Raw genomic sequence first — 20,440 nt, forward strand, 5'->3', positions numbered from 1 at the left:
TACTCAACGAACGACAGATGAAAAGCTAAGTGAAATACGATGCAAAAGCAAGACAACCTAAAGATTATTCTGTCGGAGAGTTCGTCTAGGTCAAACATGGCAGAAAGCAGTTGTCATAAAAAAAATTCAGCACCCAGATCTTACATCATAAAGACAAATAATGGAAAAACATACAGAAGAAATCAACGCTTTTTAAATAAGAGTTTCGATGAAGACATCTCTGGGTACTATGATACCGATGAAGACAATGAACTGCAAACTGTTGCTACAAACCAAACAGACAGTTATAGACCAACGTCTAGAGAACTTGTTCAGTCCAGACAACCAGAAGTGGACGAATTGTTAAAGTTCCTAGTAGACAGTGCCGGTCGCAGTGGGCGCCGCGCTATCATAGGCCCCGCGCTAATTCCAAGTGTACATTATTAAATTAAACAATTAAAACGTATATAAAATAACGGTTTTCGCGACCTCCTGATTTTTCAGGGCCTCCAGGAAATCTCATGAAAAGGCAAAATATACGATAAAGTCCTGAAATTTTTTTGAATTTATTCAAATCTCCTGAAGAATAGACGAAATTGACGTTTTGGGGTGCCAATAAATAAAAAAGTGGCATTGCGAGGCTGCGAGCTTTCATTTGATAAAAATTTATTGCAAAGACGAGGCTCATTTTCTAATTCAAAAAATAATAATTTTGACATTATGCTTATCCCTACCCAGACTAGGCCCCGCTCGATCCGTTTCGCATAGGGCCCCGCAAATGCTAGGGCCGCCCTGCTAGTAGATATCACTATTAAGAACTTTAAAAGGAGGGGTGTGATAATAACTTCAATAGGAAGGATGTATTAATATTATATGATATTACGTCATTATTTTTTGTTTATGTTTTGTGCGAAAGCAAAAGGACTAGATCATTAGATGTAAATAAAAAGAGAGAGTTTCTATTGGATTGAGGAAAGATGAATAAAAGGGTAATAACTCGAGTGTGAAGTTTAATTCTGAAATTATAGACGCCAAACCCGAATAATGGACAATTTTAGCATTGTTAAGAATAACTTTTAGTTATACTCGATTCTGTAAATTTTGCTTCAAGGTTAATTAGTGTAGCCATATAATACTCGCCATTTAGATCTATTATTAGTAAAGGTAACAAGATACCTGGAATTCGCTGTATATCATGCAGTTTTATTCGTGGCAACAAAGTTTAAAATGAAACATATTTGTTATTTTTAAAAACTGATCTCTGCGGCAAAAATATTTATAACACATCTAGGTTTAGTTTTTGTGATAAATTTAATACATAAATGTTGATTTAAAAAAGACACCCGTTGACACTATTTGTCAATCAAATATATTAATTTATGTATTTACAAATAAATTTCGGACACCCATTTGGGGGCCCCCCCTAGGTGGGGGCCCGGGGGGATTTTAAAATTCTTCCCCCCCATCCCCCCCCCCTTAGTTACGCCACTGCATCTGCCTGTTAGAACACGTGTTCAGTCTGGGAGAGCTTCAAGCAGATGTAAATAGATCACATCTCTATTTCCAGGAGCTCGAATCCAAAGACACTCGGGACTAACCGAAAAGCAGAGCAGACCTGGAAATCAATCCCCTGATTTTTTATTCAATGTACTATTGTGGCCTTGCGGTTTCCTTCATAGAACGGACCATGGAGGAACGGCCTGTTGATCGTGTCAGGGCTGCTGGGTCTCTCTTTCAACCCTTGACCAGTGCAATCAACAAGGTTCCTAGACATCCCAACTGGACTCTAGGTTTTGCTACCCTATTGGCCTAGCCGTCTTCTCTAACGACCGTTACCACCTGGGCGCTACGTTGAGGCTGGTTAGCGTAGCCTGGGTGAAGCCTACCAGATCTACATTATAGAATTCTTAACTTTTATCCGTCTCAACTCTAAAACTGATTGCTTTACCGAACAGACTGTCTATTAGTGAAGTAAGAAATAGGAGAATGTCGTGTTATGTTTAACACAGTCTTACATTGGACCCTTGTTTTAGTGGTTATGGTGTTTCTTTGAAAGATTGCATTTCTAAACAATATACTATATTGATATCACGATTAGAAGCATGATGATATTCTATAACTCTTTGTCCTTTGCATGTTGAAATCATTAGCGACATCTTTCTTTATGAGTATGAAAAGAGTCATGTAATTGAGAAACAATGGCACCGATAGTTCGCTTAAATAAATTAGTTTTTACAATTATCTGCACCCGTGTCACCAGAGAATGCTGACCGTGTCCTTCAAAACTGCATTCTTTACCAGGAGGCCCAAACAAGACACTGGCCCCAAAACATCCCAATAGAAAGAAAACTATATGGAGAGCTCCTTGATTTGGAAACCACTGTGTAGTTCATCTCATATAACTGGTTTAGTCATCTGAACGCTCCAACATAAAACTGGGAACGAGGAAGAAGAAATCATCCAAAATGAAGCCCTCCATTGTGATTGGACTCGCATGGGACAACAAAGTCTCTACAGTTGGACACCGGGGTTAAGACTAAGTATATGGTCTGCTTCAGTTTCGAAGCGTCTATGGATTTATGGATGATGAGATAATTAGCTGTGGTCGGAACATTGTCGCATGTGTTTAGTTTTCCTCTACTTCACGCTGATGATGTATCCAAAGCCTTAATATTAAACAAACAAACAAAAACCAACTACATAAAGTCTAATATATTTCAATGTAGTCGAAGTACTTTTAAAATTTGATTACCATCCAATGGTAACACTTTTTTTTTTAATTAACTTTATATATCCATATAATTGTAAGAAACGGGGTGAAACGCTATATTGAGAATTTTATGCAACATATATGCAATATATAACTCAAACATAAGCATATATATATATGCAATATTTATATATATATGCTTATGTTTGAGTTATACTAAAGCTACTTATCAGAACGACTTTATCCAGACCCGAAGTGTGACTTTAGGGCGGGTAGATCCACAACTGATATGATTCTCTTTGAGGCAGCTAAAGGAGAAGAGCAGAGAACAAAAGCAGTCACACTTTATAGCATTTATTGACTTGACCAAGGCTTTTGACCTTGTCAGCAGAACCGGTCTGTTTGCCATATTAGAGAGAATCGGCTGTCCAAACAAGCCACGGAAACTGGTGCCAGTTTTTTATGAAAATATGAAGAGCACTGAACAGTTTGATAGTTCCGCCTCTAAGCCATTCTCCATCAAGAGCGGAGTAAAACAAGGATATGTTATGGCTCCAACACTGTTCGGCATCTTCATTTCAGTTGTACTCACCAGTGCTTTGAAATCCATGGAGAATATAGCCACAACTGATCAGATGAAAGATTTTTAACCTGTGGCCAGTCTTAGAGCCAACACTAAAAGACAATGCGGCACTCATATCTCATTCACAAGAAGGATTAGAAAGGCTAGTGAATGCTTTGGCAGCTGCATGTCAAGTTTTAGATTTATAATTCGTCCGAAATCACAGAGACTGCGCTGGCTCGGGCATGTCACCCGTATACCAGATGTAAGAATCCCTAAAGACAGACTATATGATGAACTTGCGGAGGGAGTCAGACCCAAGGATCGCCCAAGACTAACCTATAGTGATGTCTGCAAGCGAGATATGAGAACCACAGGCATCAATGAAAGTATGTGGGAGGAACTAGTTCAAGATCGGACAGCATGGAGATAGACTGTGTGTGCTGACACGAACTTCGCCGAGAAAAAAAAGAATCGAAGCTGCCATAGCCAAGAGAAAAAAAAAGAAACCTGCCCTATCAGATAGCCCTAAAACAGATGCATAGGGCCTACACATGCATGAACTGTGGCAAACTCTGCCACTCCAGAATTGGCTTGATTGGTCACCCCAGATTCTCAAAACGAAACCAAAACCAGTGACTCATCTAGGTGCATCTATTCATCCATATATATTCTTGTGTAGATCTAAATGGTTAAAGAAAATAATAAAATGTGTACAATTAAAATTAGGCTTATAAGCTGGAGCAAACAGGAAGTAGAAGGTTTTACAGCTTTTACAAAAGGAAGAGCAAATTTGTGTCGTCTTTGAAAAACATATTGGGTTAAAAAATTGCGAATAAAAAATCGTATGTGGTAAAAATTAACCACTGCGGTTTTGATCATAAAAATATCTTATTTGTCATATGCCAAAATTAAGTAACAGCAGGTTAAATTTTGGTATTCTTTCGTCCGCTGCAGCGAGAGAATTATTGATTAGTGAATCAGGATCCTTCTCAATATATTGTAGATTTAATGAATTAACTAATTAAGGTATATAGGCTAGAAAATCCGATTAAGTAGAGATTACCTAGACTTCTAGCCAAATTTAAATTAATTTTTTAAATTCTTTTTAAAATTATAACGGTGAAACTCGAGTTTTCTCAGTGTGGCCAATCAGCTAGTAATTCTTTTCTCAGTGATATACAGCAACTGTTGATTTTCCATAAATATGCAAGCTGAATAGAGGAATTGTAACAACAGGCTGAGAAAAGAAGCATGCTTAACTGCAGCAGACCCAGCCTACCCATGCCATGCATGTGACCGGCTTTCAAATCGAGAATTGGACTGCATAGCCCTCTTCGAGTTCATAGGAAATGAGAAATATGAGAGAGAGAGAGAGGGAGGGAGAGATAAGACGTTGTTTTGTTTTGGCAACAAAATATCTTTATCTTGAGAAATGGATGAAGATTTGCCTCACAGTCCTTAACCTTCGAAAGGAAATACAGTGTATATATATATATAGGTCTGTGCTTATAACACACCTACTACAATGTAAAGGGATACAATTTGTCTAGACATTGCGACAACACATTTTCAATTCTTTGATCTAGCTACGGGATTAAAAACATCAAAGGCATACCTAGGATCTCATTAAACGCGATTATGGAAAAGCCACAAGAGCGTAAATTTGTGACAAGCTTGTTAAAAAAAAAAAAGGCAAAAACTTTTTTTTTCTTTTTTGGTCTTCTAAAGATCAGCATTCTTGTTGAAATTGTACTGATCCTTGATGTATCCGGAGGGAACTTTTAGCAAAAGAAACATATTGCAGGCGGGATGAATGGTGCTAGATCTATTATCTATCTATTCTTAGACTTCTTAAGCAAACGCCGTAACCACTCTGCTAGCGAAGAGTATGAACATCGAGGATTCGAGGATTGTATAGTTATCCTTTCCCTTGTTTGAGATACCAAACAAAGTAATATTACCAATTGTTAATTAACTAATTAGTAATTTTTTTTATCGATTCTTGTGTTGTCAGGTAAAATAAATAATAGTGCAAAGTTTCAGTTTCATCAGAGATTGTGAGTGGGAGAAATAACGTGTACAAACTTTTTACGAAACAGACAGACAGAGAGAGTGAGTTGATATAAGCTTTGTAGAAATGTTGCTCGAGTTATAGCTCAATTTTTTTTTTTTTAGTTGGCAGCAGTGAAGTACAATTGAGCGAATTTAACACTAATTCAGGGGTGGGCAACCTTTTCTATCGAGGGCCACATTACAAAATTTTTGGAATTGGGGGCCGCATATATATATATAATTATATTGTAACGAATCTCACTATCCAGGCTCTCTGCAAACTCGTTGTGTCGGACTCGATCGCAGACCAAGATCAAGACGCCGTTCGTCTTGACTGTACTTGACAGTACTCCGCACTGAACCGCCGAAATGCGCCGTACAGAACCACACCGCTGAACCACACTGAACTGTGCTGTAGTCGACTGGACTGTATTGAACCGGGGTGTAAGGAACCGTATTGACTACGACACCTCCGCTCATTATATAGGGTCCATGTTGGCCTTCTAGAACCGGATGGAACATCGTTCGACCATTCTGGTTAAATCCCATGCCTACATCCTTCGTGACGCTCATGATCTCTACTCACAACACAGATCCTTCCCGAACTGTTTTGGCTGACCGTCGTAACTCGTCACGGTTGACCGCTCGTCTACCCCCATCTGTGTCACCACTAGGTTTATAACAATATATATACAACTTAGAAAAATGCGCTTGGTAACTGTGCACACTGTCTTTCAATTCACACTTATACTATATTATACATTTAGATTTCATTTTTTTTTTGCACACTCAGTTGAGGAATTACAACAAGAGTTAGCAATTTCTGAAACTAATTTTACGAATTTTAAAAACAAATCTGTTATCGTCTGTTTACATCTCATATTTCATCACCAAAGTAGAGTTGTACTTAATTTAAAGTGTTTAACTAATTACAATCGTCCATAATGTTCGGAAACTGTGGAACTTACTATTTGTTATCCTCGTGACTGCTTTCAAATTACTGACAGTCAGCATTGACCTGTTCTTATTCTAGTTTATTTTCAAACAAGAAAACTTAAAACTCTTGTTCACACATGTATGTGGACCAAAATAATGTAAAAAGTTTAGCATCAAAGTTTTTAGTTTTTTAAAGTGTGGAAAAACAGCTTTGGCATCCATAAAACTTCCACGTAATAACTGAATGGAACTTCTCTTTCAGGTTATAATTTGCTTGGAGGTATTTCCTTTAGAGCTGAATGGTGAGTAATGGTGAGCTGAGGGTATTGAAAACTAATTCCCAATTCTTGACATCAAAAAATTTGATTCCAAGTTACACAATCAAAGAATTGAAATGAGTGTTCTACTTTTCAACCATTTCACCTTTTAGCGAAACAAAATGACAAACCTGTTTTCAATTGCTTGCCTGGAGAAATGGGAAAGCTTTGTTTGAAAAGATTTAACATTCACATACGTTTCATGTGTAGTAAGTTTGATGAAGAACATGAAGTCTGAAATCGGAATGTTTTGTTTCCAAATCTTCAAGTACTTCTCGGAACTGCCAGTGGCTGAAGACCCCTAGTACTGATAAGTTTGATCACTGAAATAAATAAGTTAACAATATGTTTGATATTAAATGTAGCTTGCCCTTCTTTAATTTATTAACAAAACTATTTTTCTCAGCTAAAACACAGGCTCCATCAGCTGTTAACCTTTGTCATTTCATTCCAACCTAACCAAAGACTTTCAACCCAGTTCTTCAAAGCATTGAATAAATAGTGGCCTGAGTTTGAATATTTAACTGGATATTTCGAAAAATTGCAACTAGGAATAATCTAAGTTTACGTTAAGCTTTTTAGAATGACATGTAGAGACAATGTTTTTTTGGCATCTACATCATAAATGATAGGAAAGGGAAATTTCAATACTTAATATAGAAATTTAAAATTAGTTATTTTTAATATATCTTCATTTTTATATGTATAATCTGTGGGCAAACCTGATTTCTGTAGGTGTCCGCGGGACGCACTAAACAGTCCGCTGGCCGCATGTAGCCCGCGGGCCATAATTGGCCCAACCCTGCACTAAATGGATAAGTTTAGCGGGAAAATCTGCAATGAGATTAGAAGGTTTTAAAGTCTAAAAAAGTACATTGTATTAATCGTGTCTCTACCTTTTTTTTTAAGCTTATTACATATCTTATAAAAATAATTAATTACGACTAATAGGTTGGTAAATGTTTCATTGATTCATGTTGACAATGAATAATTGTGCCAAAGTTTCAATTTGCTCGGAGAATAGGAAGTGGGAGAAATAATGTGTACAAGATTTCACCCAGACAGACAGACAGACAGACAGAGTGAGTTGGTTGTAAAAATCAATTCCTAAATCATAGAGTCAACTAAACATTTATATTTTATTTGTCATTAAAAATAAGGAAAATGGCCAGTAGGTCAATTTCACGACATTCTTGTTATAATGTTAATATCTACGAAATTTTAGTTTGAAATACATGAATCTTTTTTTTTTTTTTTTTATTTCTAACCAACTTCCTTTTTTTTTCCATTTCCATTCATGAAGATAGTGTAAATGGCTATGGCTATTAGTCGGTAAACATAATAACATAAGCTACAAGTTTTAAGATTTATATAGATAATAGTCTCTATAGCCTTACCATATACAAAACAATACGTATTACATATACACACTTCCAGACGACACACACACACACTCACAAGTACTCACTCACATAGCAGGCTCACCCCTCATCCCGACGACACGTTAAGTAATGGCTCTTTTCACACGAATGCTGACTATGGATGTCATGCCAGACAAGCCCCGCCCTAACGTCCTACATCGTCCCCTAAGTTTAGACATCACAAACCAGAAACATTTATTAAGGCCCAGGCAGCGCCAGAGTTTTGTGCATTTCACGACCAGAGTCGGGCAGAGGAAGCCAGATAAGAACTGAAACACCTTTCTTCTGTCCTGTCTTGGTTGTGGAAAGTGTGCCAGGAAAGCTATCAAAGAATATGTTTTGTGTCTTCTAAACGTTGTAACTTTATAGGCACTTTTTACTTTGGAAAGTAAATGTTCTAACAGTAGTCTATCATGATATTCTTCTAAAGAAAAAACCTCTATGGAAATACATTTTGTTGCTAGATGATGTTCATGTCTTCTAGAGGATTACAACCTGCACTTTAAACAATCATTCAGGAATAAAACAGGTAATTTTTGTACAGCCTTAATTCCGTTGTTCTTTTATAAAAAGGATATGAGACTTGTTTGGCATTATCCTTAGTAATCCTGTCAGAATAAGGCAGTAAGCTCAATTTCTTTCAAAAGACTTTTATTTGAGTGAATCGCAGCTAAACTATTGTTTCTTAGACTTTATTTTGGAAAAGCTTCAACAATATTGACGTTAAAGTTCTTGTTTAGCAGAACAGCTTTGGAATAAATGCACGACACTGTTATTCAGTATAGAACGTATTGGTACGGCACATTAAAATACATGGCACTGAGTGAAAATAAATCTCCATATCATGGATTTTAGACTCAATTAGAGCTACATGTTTGAGACACGCCCCAAAAAGATAACTTCTTTTGAAAGACAGACTAGACCATTAGTCTACTCTCTAAACTAAGGTCGGAAGCGACCCACTGTCTCCGAACGTAGTTATGACATCATTGCAGTAGCTAACACTTGGCAGACTCCATGGAGTTGTTACGTCTGTAGTGTCTGGATAGTTTTTAAAATTAATTTTTGTAAATTAATTCAATGTTCCACGATACCTTTTTTTTAGTAAACATATATCAATACTTGTGACTTTTATTTGAAGGCATAGTTGGACAATCATAAACATTGAAACTTACCCGATAGATTTAAAAATACTGGCATTCACTAATTAGCTATGAAGATTTACCATTTTTGACAATGCGTAATGCAACAACAATGTATGGACTAATAATGACAGACCACAAGTCGTAGTTCCTATCCAGAACATTGAGGCATCATCATCTTGTGTCAGTATTGGTAGGACATTATTAGACATAATTAAAGATATCATTCAAGACAATATTCAAGACAAAAATTAAAGAAGATTGTCATTTCATAAAAGACGTACAAATGTCCAGAAAATCAACATGTAATAAAATATTTTGTTACTGGTGCAATAAAATTGGACCTACATTTAATTTTTTTTTTGGGAGTAGCATTTAAAGCAATTAAATTTGTGGCAGTTAAAATAATTCAGATTCAGTGATCTTTCAATGTAACATTCTTGACAATGTTTAGTTTGTCTATTTATTTCATTATCTATCCAAATCTTTCTCCTTTTAGATTTTTATATTTTTTTCCAAGATAACATTTTCATTACCCCACATTTATCCATATCAGAAGAAGAAGAGAAGTGTATTTTACTGCTTAATAATGTAAACCGTATCTTAAAATCAACAAACAAAATATAAAATTATTTTTTTTTATTAAAAGCCATATCTCTCAATAATGTAGAAGAAATTTCCCGTTTTCTATATCAAACAAATAATAAGTTATCGTTAATTAATTGACTAATCTGTAAATTTTAAAATTAATTCATTATTTTGTTTGGTGCAATAAATAATTGTTTGCAGTTTTAAGTTGATCCGATGGGTATGGGAGAAATAACGTGTACAATTATCTAAGGGGGCAAAACCCAAAATATTTAATATCTGAATACATAAGAATTAATTTCCCTTGTCATTATCAAACAAAATAATTAATTAGCAGTAATTAATTGATAATTGGTTATTTTTAAAAATATAATTCATGTATTGTCTTCGCCAATGAATAATTGTGCAAAGTTTCAACTTTATTTGACAATGGGTGTGGGAGAAATAACGTGTTGAAACATTTTACAAGACAGACAGACAGATGGAGTTGATATAGGCTTTGTAAAAACTAAACAAAGAGAAAATTACATAAAATTTACCGTGACAATCCTAAAATCCTACTAAACAGTCAAATTGTCGTACTCTAACTTTAATTTATAGATCAAGATATTATAAAGAGCACACACACACACACAACTAAAGGTCCACACGTGAATCGAACGAAAAAAAGCCGAATAGAAATTAACTAGATACACATATTTTGAACCAAAAACAAATCTCTGTATAAATCATTCTCAAAGAAGTGTTATGGAGTGTATGTTTCCAAGGTAACAGCTAGGAAAGGACGAGTGTGAAAGTTAAGGGGGAGTTTATCAAGACACGTAATTATTAGAACATTTGTATTTGTAAGGAGCTTGATTTTGTTTAAATTATGATTTCGTGTTACTAAATCTTATCTCAAGGTGAATCCATGTATATTTATACAACACATGTTTTATAAAACCTAGGCATTTAATTCGATTGTGGAGTTTATCGAGATGGAACTATGAAATACGATTTTATAAAAATTACGCCCTTGGATGGTAGGAGCCACCAGATTTTCCCATAAATATGTCAAAATTAAGTCAATAATACTACTACTACTACTAATAATGCGAGAGTCCAATTCCTTAGAGAGAAACAAAATTCGTTGTAGTCGTTTAGCAATGTTCATTGAGGAATGTTCTGGTGATGTGGGGCAGGTCTGCTGCAGTACCGCCATCTGACACGCAACGAGAATCTTCTTATGGATATTAACGGCCTAAAAGTGTCTTCGAGGTCCATTGTCATTATCCTATCGGCTGATATAACAACAAAGTCTATTGGTATTTTAGGAGAAAAGCTATTAGCTTATGTTTTCGCTTAGGCCTTTTACTAATCATAATAAGGCTTGTCTTCGAGTCCTTAGATTAATGAGGAATGCAGTATTTCCCGTGGCTACGCAGACCCAGATGTGACCTACATATTTTGCCACATCCAGGGCAAGCATAACCTTTGTCCGCCGGTGGTCGATTACGATTTTCTTTTCGCCGTCTGCGTCTGTCCTCGGCAGCAGATTTTCCTTTGGTCTCAAATGTGTACCCCGCGGCCTTTGTGAGTGGCCTCCAGCTGTCTCGTTCTGAGGCCGCATGCAAACAGGGGCTCTCTTCTATGGCAAGTTGGCGCCTAAGCTGATCTTTAAAGCCTTTCCGTGGGGCACCTCTGTTACGTTGATCACCTTTTAGCTCACCAAAAAAAAAAAAAAGACTGACTTTGGCATTACTAATCATAATGATGTATATAGTTGTGCATTGAACTCTTTGATGTCATAAAGTGAAATAAGATTATGACAGATTAAAGATAATTTTAATTATATTTAGCTTTTTGCACCCTAAATCTTCCACCCCAGTCTTGCCACTTGTACCTATCAAAGAAGTATAGAAGTCTTGGACTGCAGAGTAGGTCTATATACACATTGTATACAATCACAATTTATAATAAATAATGAGGTTGCGTGTCAATGTGCTACGCGCCAGGAGGCCCATTGACTCCGACTTCAGCCTGCTTTTCTTTCTGGGTGTGTTCCCATAGCCTTTGATCATCCAAGATCATCTGCAAGGCAGCAGGTGTTTATTTTCGGAGTTTTCTCTCCTAGATGAATTATTTTCCCTAGTTTACGAGTTTCATCTAGTCGGGTTTAGAGTTAGAGCACCCTATACTCGCTTTTTGTAATTATACTCCACCTCATCCTCCATGACTGCAAACCAGTTGGTCTGCGGCTGTTTATTTGGTATTCACAGCTAACCCTTCTATCTAAGGGTCCGTCCCCTATCCGCCAATTTCTACTTCAACGGAGAATGGAAAGTGGGAGAGAAAGCTGTAAACAAAACGTATTATGGGGAATAACTCCAAATATATAGACAGCCATATCTATCCATACCGCGATACCAAACAAATAATTCATTACCAATAATTAATTAACTGATCGGTAATTTTTTTTAATGTGTCGTGTTTTGTTAGATAAAAAAATAATTGTATAAAGTTTCAATTTGATCTTTTAAAAATGGTGTGGGAGAAATAACGTGTACACAAATTGACCAGATCTACAGAAAGACAGCGTGTTTCAACTTGATCCGAGAATGTGTGTGTGTGAGAAATAACGTGTACACAAATTGACCAGATCTACAGAAAGACAGCGTGTTTCAACTTGATCCGAGAATGTGTGTGTGTGAGAAATAACGTGTACACAAATTGACCAGATCTACAGAAAGACAGCGTGTTTCAACTTGATCCGAGAATGTGTGTGTGTGAGAAATAACGTGTACAAAAAATTACCCAGACAGACATGCAGACAGAATGAGTTGAAATAAGCTTTGTCAACAATAACATAGAAATCTTCCAGTCCCTGAACATACCTACAAAGACTCTTGTTATTAATCCAAGGGCGTTACTTCTACCGGTCTGCCATATCTTTTGTCATTGTTCAGGGGAGACTACAGTGATTATTATCTCCCTTTAACGAATCTTAATCCTGACACTGCAAGGACATTTCGCAAACTAGTAAAATAACAGCTGGCAACAAACAGAGCTACATTTTCTATAATGTTTCGTTTGTCACTGAACTACATAAGTGATCCCAATATAGATATATGGCCACTAATACATTTTGTCATTTAGTAACACAATTTTAGAGAAATTTATAAAAATTGTTTGCTTTTTTTTAGGTCATACACAATTTTCACCATTAACAAGATTTTTTATAAGCAAAGAAGACACAAATATATTGATCTGGTTTTTAGCAAAGGTGTGTCTTTTTCCAAACTCTCCTAATGTATACATTTAAAACAGAAAATAATAACATTGCACATTTTCATTTTATTTCCATTTCGCTGAACAGACCTTATCGATTCATTCAATTTATTATTACCTTATCGAACCTCCAGGCAAAGTCTTGTAGGTTGACTTGACCCCTTAACTAGTGTGTGAGTGGACTGTGTGTGTATGGGTGGGGGTGAGAGGATTAAGTGATCTGGGAAAAGAGAAGTAAATTTTAAAACAAAAATCTTCTTCCACAGTCAAACAGACATTTTGAAAAGTATATTCTACAAGATTCAGAATGACGTCAGCAGTTAGTGATTTGAAGATGACGTCACCGGCCTACTCCTACAACATGACGACTCACGTCTACGACACGTACGACCTATTTATCCATCCGCATTGGTATCAGTTCGCGCTCATCTCTCCAGCGTGGCACTACGCTATGGGCATCTTCATCACCTTCGTCAGTATCTTTGGTTCATTGGGCAACCTTCTGGTCATGTATATATTTGGAACGTAAGTACTGAACTGTATATAGTGCCCAATAACAACAGGACATAATGGCTGGAGCTTGGAAGGTGCAACAGAGGCTCAAACTAATTGCACAAAAGACATGGGCGTGGAAATAGATATCAAGGGTTTCAAGATGTTAATCCTATTCAAAGTTATTCCCATTTCGTTTCTCCATAAACTACTTTAGTTTATAATCACTTTTAATGAATCGCCTTTTAAAAAAGTATATTGTTTAGCAAGGTTTTAAATTGTTTTTCCCCCCAATGTCTTACCATTGTTCATAGGGGTATAATAACTACCAATCTGTGGCTGCCTGGTCACGTGATATGTTCCCTGAACTGTCATCTCGGTGGTCTTGGGTACGAAGCCATCTCCCCCCCCCCCCCCCCCCCCCCCGTCCTGCGGAAGGTTTTGGGCTAGGATATTATAATTCTTAGTTGTGAAAGGTCATCCAAAACATATAAAACAAAAAAAAAATCTAACTTCCCTTTTTTATCGCTTTCTTTCCGTAATTATTTTCATTTCTCATTGCCCTGTTAAGATTAAACTTCAATAACTATTTTGTATGTTATCAGGAAATGTTATAGTCAGGGTATATAATTATAGACAAAATGCATACACTGTTTATATAACACAAATTAAAGTTTATAAAAACAAAATTTAATTTAATTAAATGGGGTTTAATTAACATTGGTATCGTCAGTTAGGAAAGAAAGAGTTAAACATACAGACATCATAAATGTATGGCCTCTTATTATTGCTTAAAATGCCTAAAGTTTCAAACAAATTATTTGTATTTAAGTTCACTTGTTGGTAAACTTCCTTGAGTCAAATGGTTTTGATAATACGACAGTTAATGTTTGTTATCCAACAGAACCAAATCTCTGAGGACACCTTCCAATATGTTTATAGTCAATCTTAGTATGAGTGATTTCATCTTCTCGATTATCATGGGATTCCCGCTCATGACCATCTCATGTTTCAACAGACGTTGGATATTCGGAAAAGTGGGTGAGTAGTCCAGTGACTCGCATGGATAAGTAGTGAGTTCTTTAGATTAGTAATCCAGTAAGTTCTTTGGATAAGTAGTCTGTGAGTACTTTAGATAAGTAGTTCGGTGATAGATAAGTAGTCCACTGATAGTTGGATAGTCCAGTGAGTTCTTTAGATAAGAAGTAACCTCTTAAGATAAGTATTGAGTTTTTTAGATAAGTATTGAGTTCTTTAGATAAGTAGTGAGTTCTTTAGATAAGTAGTCCAGTGATAGATAAGTAATCCAGTGAGTTCTTTAGATAAGTAGTAACCTCTTTAGATAAGTAGTAACCTCTTTAGATAAGTAGTGAGTTCTTTCGATAAGTAGTTTAGTGAGTTCTTTCGATAAGTAGTCCAGTGAGTTCTTTAGATAAGTAGTCCAGTGAGTTCTTTAAATAAGTAGTCCAGTGAGTTCTTTAGATAAGTAAAGAGTTCTTTAGATAAGTAGTCCAGTGAGTTATTTAGATAAGTAGTCCAGTGAGTTCTATAGATAAGTAGTCCAGTGAGTTCTTTAGATAAGTAGTCCAGTGAGTTCTTTAGATAAGTAGTCCAGTGAGTTCTTTAGATAAGTAGTCCAGTGATTTCTTTATATAAGTATTGAGTTCTTTAGATAAGTAGTTTTTGAGTTCTTTATATAAGTAGTCCAGTGAGGTCTTTAGATAAGTAGTCCAGTGAGTTAGATAAGTAGTGACCTCTTTACACAAGTAGTCCAGTGAGTTCTTTAGATAAGTAGTTTAGTGAGTTCTTTAGATAAGTAGTGTGGTCATAGATAAGTAGTCCAGTGAGTTCGTTAGATATTTAGTCCAGTGAGTTATGTAGATAAGAAGTCCAGTGAGTTGTTTAGATAAGAAGTCCAGTGAGTTGTTTAGATAAGTAGTCCGGTGAGTTGTTAAGATAAGTAGTCCGGTGAGTTGTTAAGATAAATAGTGAGTTCTTTAGATAAGTAGTCCGGTGGTATATAAGTAGTTCAGTGAGTTCTTTTGATAAGTAGTGTGGTCATAGATAAGTAGTCCAGTGAGTTCGTTAGAAATTTTTAGTCCAGTGAGTTATGTAGATAAGAGGCCAGTGAGTTCTTTAGATAAGTAGTGAGCTCTTTAGATAAGTAGTCCAGTGAATTCTTTAGATAAGTAGTCCAGTGAGTTGTTTAGATAAGTAGTCCAGTGAGTTAGTTAGATAAGTAGTGAGTTTTTTAGATAAGTAGTCCAGTGAATTCTTTAGATAAGTAGTCCAGTGAGTTCTTTAGATAAGTAGTCCAGTGAGTTCTTTAGATAAGTAGTCCAGTGAGTTCTTTAGATAAGTAGTGAGTTCTTTAAATAAGTAGTGAGTTCTTTAGATAAGTAGTGAGTTCTTTAGATAAGTAGTTTAGTGAGTTCTTTAGATAAGTAGTTTAGTGAGTTCTTTAGATAAGTAGTCCAGTGAATTCTTTAGATAAGTAGTTTAGTGAGTTCTTTAGATAAGTAGTCCAGTGAGTTCTTTAGATAAGTAGTGAGTTCTTTAAATAAGTAGTGAGTTCTTTAGATAAGTAGTGAGTTCTTTAGATAAGTAGTCCAGTGAATTCTTTAGATAAGTAGTCCAGTGAGTTAGTTAGATAAGTAGTGAGTTCTTTAGATAAGTAGTCCAGTGAGTTAGTTAGATAAGTAGTGAGTTCTTTAGATAAGTAGTCCAGTGAATTCTTTAGATAAGTAGTCCAGTGAATTCTTTAGATAAGTAGTCCAGTGAGTTCATTAGATAAGTAGTCCAGTGAGTTAGTTAGATAAGTAGTGAGTTCTTTAGATAAGTAGTCCAGTGAGTTAGTTAGATAAGTAGTGAGTTCTTTAGATAAGTAGTCCAGTGAATTCTTTAGATAAGTAGTCCAGTGAGTTCTTTAGATAAGTAGTCCAGTGAGTTCTTTAGATAAGTAGTGAGTTCTTTAAATAAGTAGTGAGTTCTTTAGATAAGTAGTGAGTTCTTTAGATAAGTAGTTTAGTGAGTTCTTTAGATAAGTAGTCCAGTGAGTTCTTTAGATAAGTAGTTTAGTGAGTTCTTTAGATAAGTAGTGAGTTCTTTAAATAAGTAGTTTAGTGAGTTCTTTAGATAAGTAGTTTAGTGAGTTCTTTAGATAAGTAGTCCAGTGAGTTCTTTAGATAAGTAGTTTAGTGAGTTCTTTAGATAAGTAGTGAGTTCTTTAAATAAGTAGTTTAGTGAGTTCTTTAGATAAGTAGTGAGTTCTTTAGATAAGTAGTTTAGTGAGTTCTTTAAATAAGTAGTGCAGTGAGTTCTTCAGATAAGTATTTTTTAGTTCTTTAGATAAGTAGTTTAGTGAGTTCTTTAGATAAGTAGTTTAGTGAGTTCTTTAGATAAGTAGTCCAGTGAGTTCTTTAGATAAGTGTCTCCCTTCCGACTCTTTAGCCTAATGGTCCAAGAAAATACAAACTTCATAATGCAGTGGGGAAGTATATAAATTCAGGCCAAAACATTCTAGCAAATTTCATTTTCGTATACAGTTCTATTATGTCTTATTGTTTTTCAAATATATCATTTTTCTTTTTTTTCATCTTACCTAAAAGTTTAAACCCTAATAATAATAATGGCAATGTTTTCGATTACGAAGATTAAGGATGGGTGCAGTGTTTCACATAACTACGCAGACCCAGTTTCGACCTGCAAATTACTCCGCATCTCGTGCAGACAAAGCTTTTACTCGCCGGCGGGACGTGGTCTGTTTAACGTTTTCTGGTCTTCAATATCAAATCTAGCATTAAAATACATACAATAAAAAAAATTACTACGTATGAAGACTATAAATAGATATGAATAAACTAGAAGCAGGAAAGGAAAAAAAAACCTAACGAAAAGATGATTGATTTGTAGAACTTTCTCCATTGAGCTTGTGCAATTATTACACTAGTGATTTGACAGGAAATTAGGTCCATGTTGGAGGTATTCAAAGCTATGACTTGAACATTTCCTCAGAGATTCTTAGAGAAGTCAGATCAATAGCGATGTAGGTGGGATTGGTCACTGCTTGGTAATAAGATTGATTCATTGAGATAAAGCTTGAATCATTCGGTGGAGATCTTATTTAGTCATGCACTAATTGACTGCTGACAAAGTGAGGGAGTGTCGTCTGCGAGTTAGATCGAAAAGATCAATAACCTTTTTTTTTAGTTAAAAAAAAAGGACCAATGCAATTTTCTTCTAAACTTTCAATCAACTTCAACCTTAGCAACATAGACTTTGAAAGTTGAGAAACTTCTTTCATGCCTTAAAACCATTACTAGATATAGATCTGTGTTAAAAAAATACCCAGCTCGATTTTGTATTTCAAAACAAGCAAAATATAGAAATTCATTTTTAAAGAACAAAGCTTACACGAAGTGTAATTGTATCAATTAGTTTGGATCACTCGTACAATTAAATTTACAATAGATCTAGACTAACAATAATAAATCTGTGTGATTAGAAACATTTTTACTAATTGTTTTTGTTTAGCGCAACTTCATGTTTTTAGCTTTCTCAGTACGCTATGATCCCATCACATGTCTCGACCAGATAGGCTTGGGGGGGGGGAGGAAGAAGGGACTAAATGGGTGAAGGTTACAATAATAGCTTTTTATATTTATTTTTTTAATAAAAAATCTTGTAAGACTTGAGTTTGAACTCGAGGGCACAAGGCTCAACAAGCCAACACACAAACCACTGTGTCAGCAAAATGCTTTTGAAAATAAAATAATTTCATATTTATCTATTTTTAGTCTTTAACTTTTAAGCGACGGCCTAATTCTCTACACAAAGTATAAAAGGGACTAATTCAAATTATACCGCCACATCTGTCAAGTAACATTTCTTTTCCTTGTACAAGACAGACAGACAGATAGAGAGTTAATATAAGCTTTGTAAAAACACAGCTCCGTTGTACTTGAAAACCCAACATCATTTCAGATCAATTATGTTTCAAAACCTCCAAATCAATTGTATTTGAAACCTTAGAACAATTATGTTTCAAAACCTCCAAATCAATTGTATTTGAAACCTTAGAACAATTATGTTTCAAAACCCCAGATCAGTTGTGCTTGAGAATGACTACTTAAGTGTTAACATGTTTCATTTTCACCAGCCTGTGAGCTCTACGGACTTGTGGGTGGGATTTTCGGTCTGATGTCCATCAACACCCTCGCCGTGATTGCCTTTGACCGCTACTCCGTCATCGCCCGTCCAATCAAAGCGTCGAGGTCCCTGAGTTTCAGGAAGGCATTCTTCATGCTGGTGTTTGTGTGGTGCTGGTCTACAACATGGACGATACCCCCGCTTTTTGGTTGGGGCGCTTACATTCCTGAAGTAAGTCTTAAATAATTGGCTGGGTTTATTTTTTCCAGTCAAAATTACAGTGTATAAGTTTTGTTTTGGGATGTATACATTCTGACATTCTTCCTTTCTAAGTCAACAATACAGTTTCTTTTCTAAATGTAATATTTGCGGAAGTGATTTTTTCAAATAAAATCCACACCTAATTGGCTAGATATTGTAAATATGTTTGATTCTACAACTGAGATTAAAAAGAAGCAAAATATTATTTTTATTATAGCTCTATATTTTTAGACTCAATATAATTATTTCACCAACAACAGAAGCTTATAGATCTTTTTTATTTGAAAAAAACATTTCAAGATGCTTATTTAATTAATTAGTTAATTAGTATGTCTTTGGAAAGTAAATAAATAAAGGCTCAAACTTTACTTCAGAAATATTAGAACATGATATTACGTTTTCGGTTATGTTAGAGTTCCTAATAATCAATTGTGTTTTGCCTGAGAAACATGATTTACAGCTTGCCAAGATAAAACGTGAGCCTCTCGGCAAATATATTGAACTACATATAAATAATCTTACATTAGTGAAGATTATCTAGTCTACTAAAGCTAATTTAACGAGATTCCAAAGTTTACAATGATTATTATCTTCACTGTTCTTTAAAGGGCTTTCAGACATCTTGTACATTCGACTACTTGACTAGAAATGACTACTTCCGGTCTTACATTTTGTGCCTGTATATCTTTGGCTTCTGCTGCCCTCTATCGGTCATTTTGTACTGCTACTTCTTCATCTACAGGGCAGTCGCCAAACACGAGAAGGTAATTTTGTACCAGGGCTTCAAAAGTTTGGGGGGGGGGGGGGAGAGGGCGCTAACTGACAATGATTTATATATTTATAATACGATCAAAAAGTTGTTGTTACGACGTGTTTTAGCTCAGTCTGGTTTGAGGTAGTTAGATAGATAGATAGATAGATAGATAGATAGATAGATAGATAGAGAGATAGATAGATAGATAGATAGATAAATAGATAGATAGATAGATAGTTAGTTAGTTAGATAGATAGATAGATAGATAGATAGATAAATAGATAGATATGAAAACGAAGAAATAATGGAGAGAGAAATAGCCAAATTTAGTTGATACTAAAATTGACTGTAGGTACAAAAAATGAACTTCTAAGATTTATGACAATACTATGTTCCTTGATTTTTACTTACCATCTATCTATGTCCAGGAAATGGGTCAGATGGCTAAAAAACTGAATGCGGAGATCAGACAAGGTCAGAGCGCACAAAAAGCTGAGATCAAGACAGCCAGGATTGCCATGACCATCGTTATAACCTATTTGATGTCCTGGGTGCCATACGCCACAATTGCTTTGATTGCACAGTTTGGCCCAGCAGAATTGGTCACGCCCTACGTCTCGGAGCTGCCCGTCATGTTTGCTAAAGCATCCGCCATGCACAACCCCATGATCTACGCCCTTTCACACCCAAGATTTAGAGAGGTATTGTCTACCAATTAGCCTGACAATTTAGCAGTCTGCCTGACTTGTCTGTCTCTTACCAAATTCTCGTCTGCCTGTCTTAATGTCTTGGCTGCCTATCGTAGCCG

The 20,440-nt window shown here is 35.6% G+C and overlaps 1 protein-coding gene across 1 annotated transcript in view; it reads left to right on the top strand.

Annotated features, from left to right (window-relative positions):
• Positions 1 to 8,206: 8,206 nt before the first annotated feature.
• Positions 8,207 to 20,440, top strand: part of LOC106069120 (rhodopsin-like) — a 28,831-nt gene continuing 16,597 nt past the window's right edge. Inside the window, exons 1-6 of the mRNA XM_056019366.1 lie at positions 8,207 to 8,509; positions 13,244 to 13,502; positions 14,374 to 14,510; positions 18,628 to 18,848; positions 19,487 to 19,642; positions 20,061 to 20,333. Of these exons, the coding sequence (XP_055875341.1) occupies positions 13,285 to 13,502; positions 14,374 to 14,510; positions 18,628 to 18,848; positions 19,487 to 19,642; positions 20,061 to 20,333 (1,005 nt within the window). The 5' untranslated portion in view covers positions 8,207 to 8,509; positions 13,244 to 13,284. The remainder of the gene's footprint in view (positions 8,510 to 13,243; positions 13,503 to 14,373; positions 14,511 to 18,627; positions 18,849 to 19,486; positions 19,643 to 20,060; positions 20,334 to 20,440) is intronic.

This window comes from Biomphalaria glabrata, chromosome 2 (assembly GCF_947242115.1).
Source record: "Biomphalaria glabrata chromosome 2, xgBioGlab47.1, whole genome shotgun sequence".
Taxonomy (NCBI): Eukaryota; Metazoa; Mollusca; class Gastropoda; family Planorbidae; genus Biomphalaria; species Biomphalaria glabrata.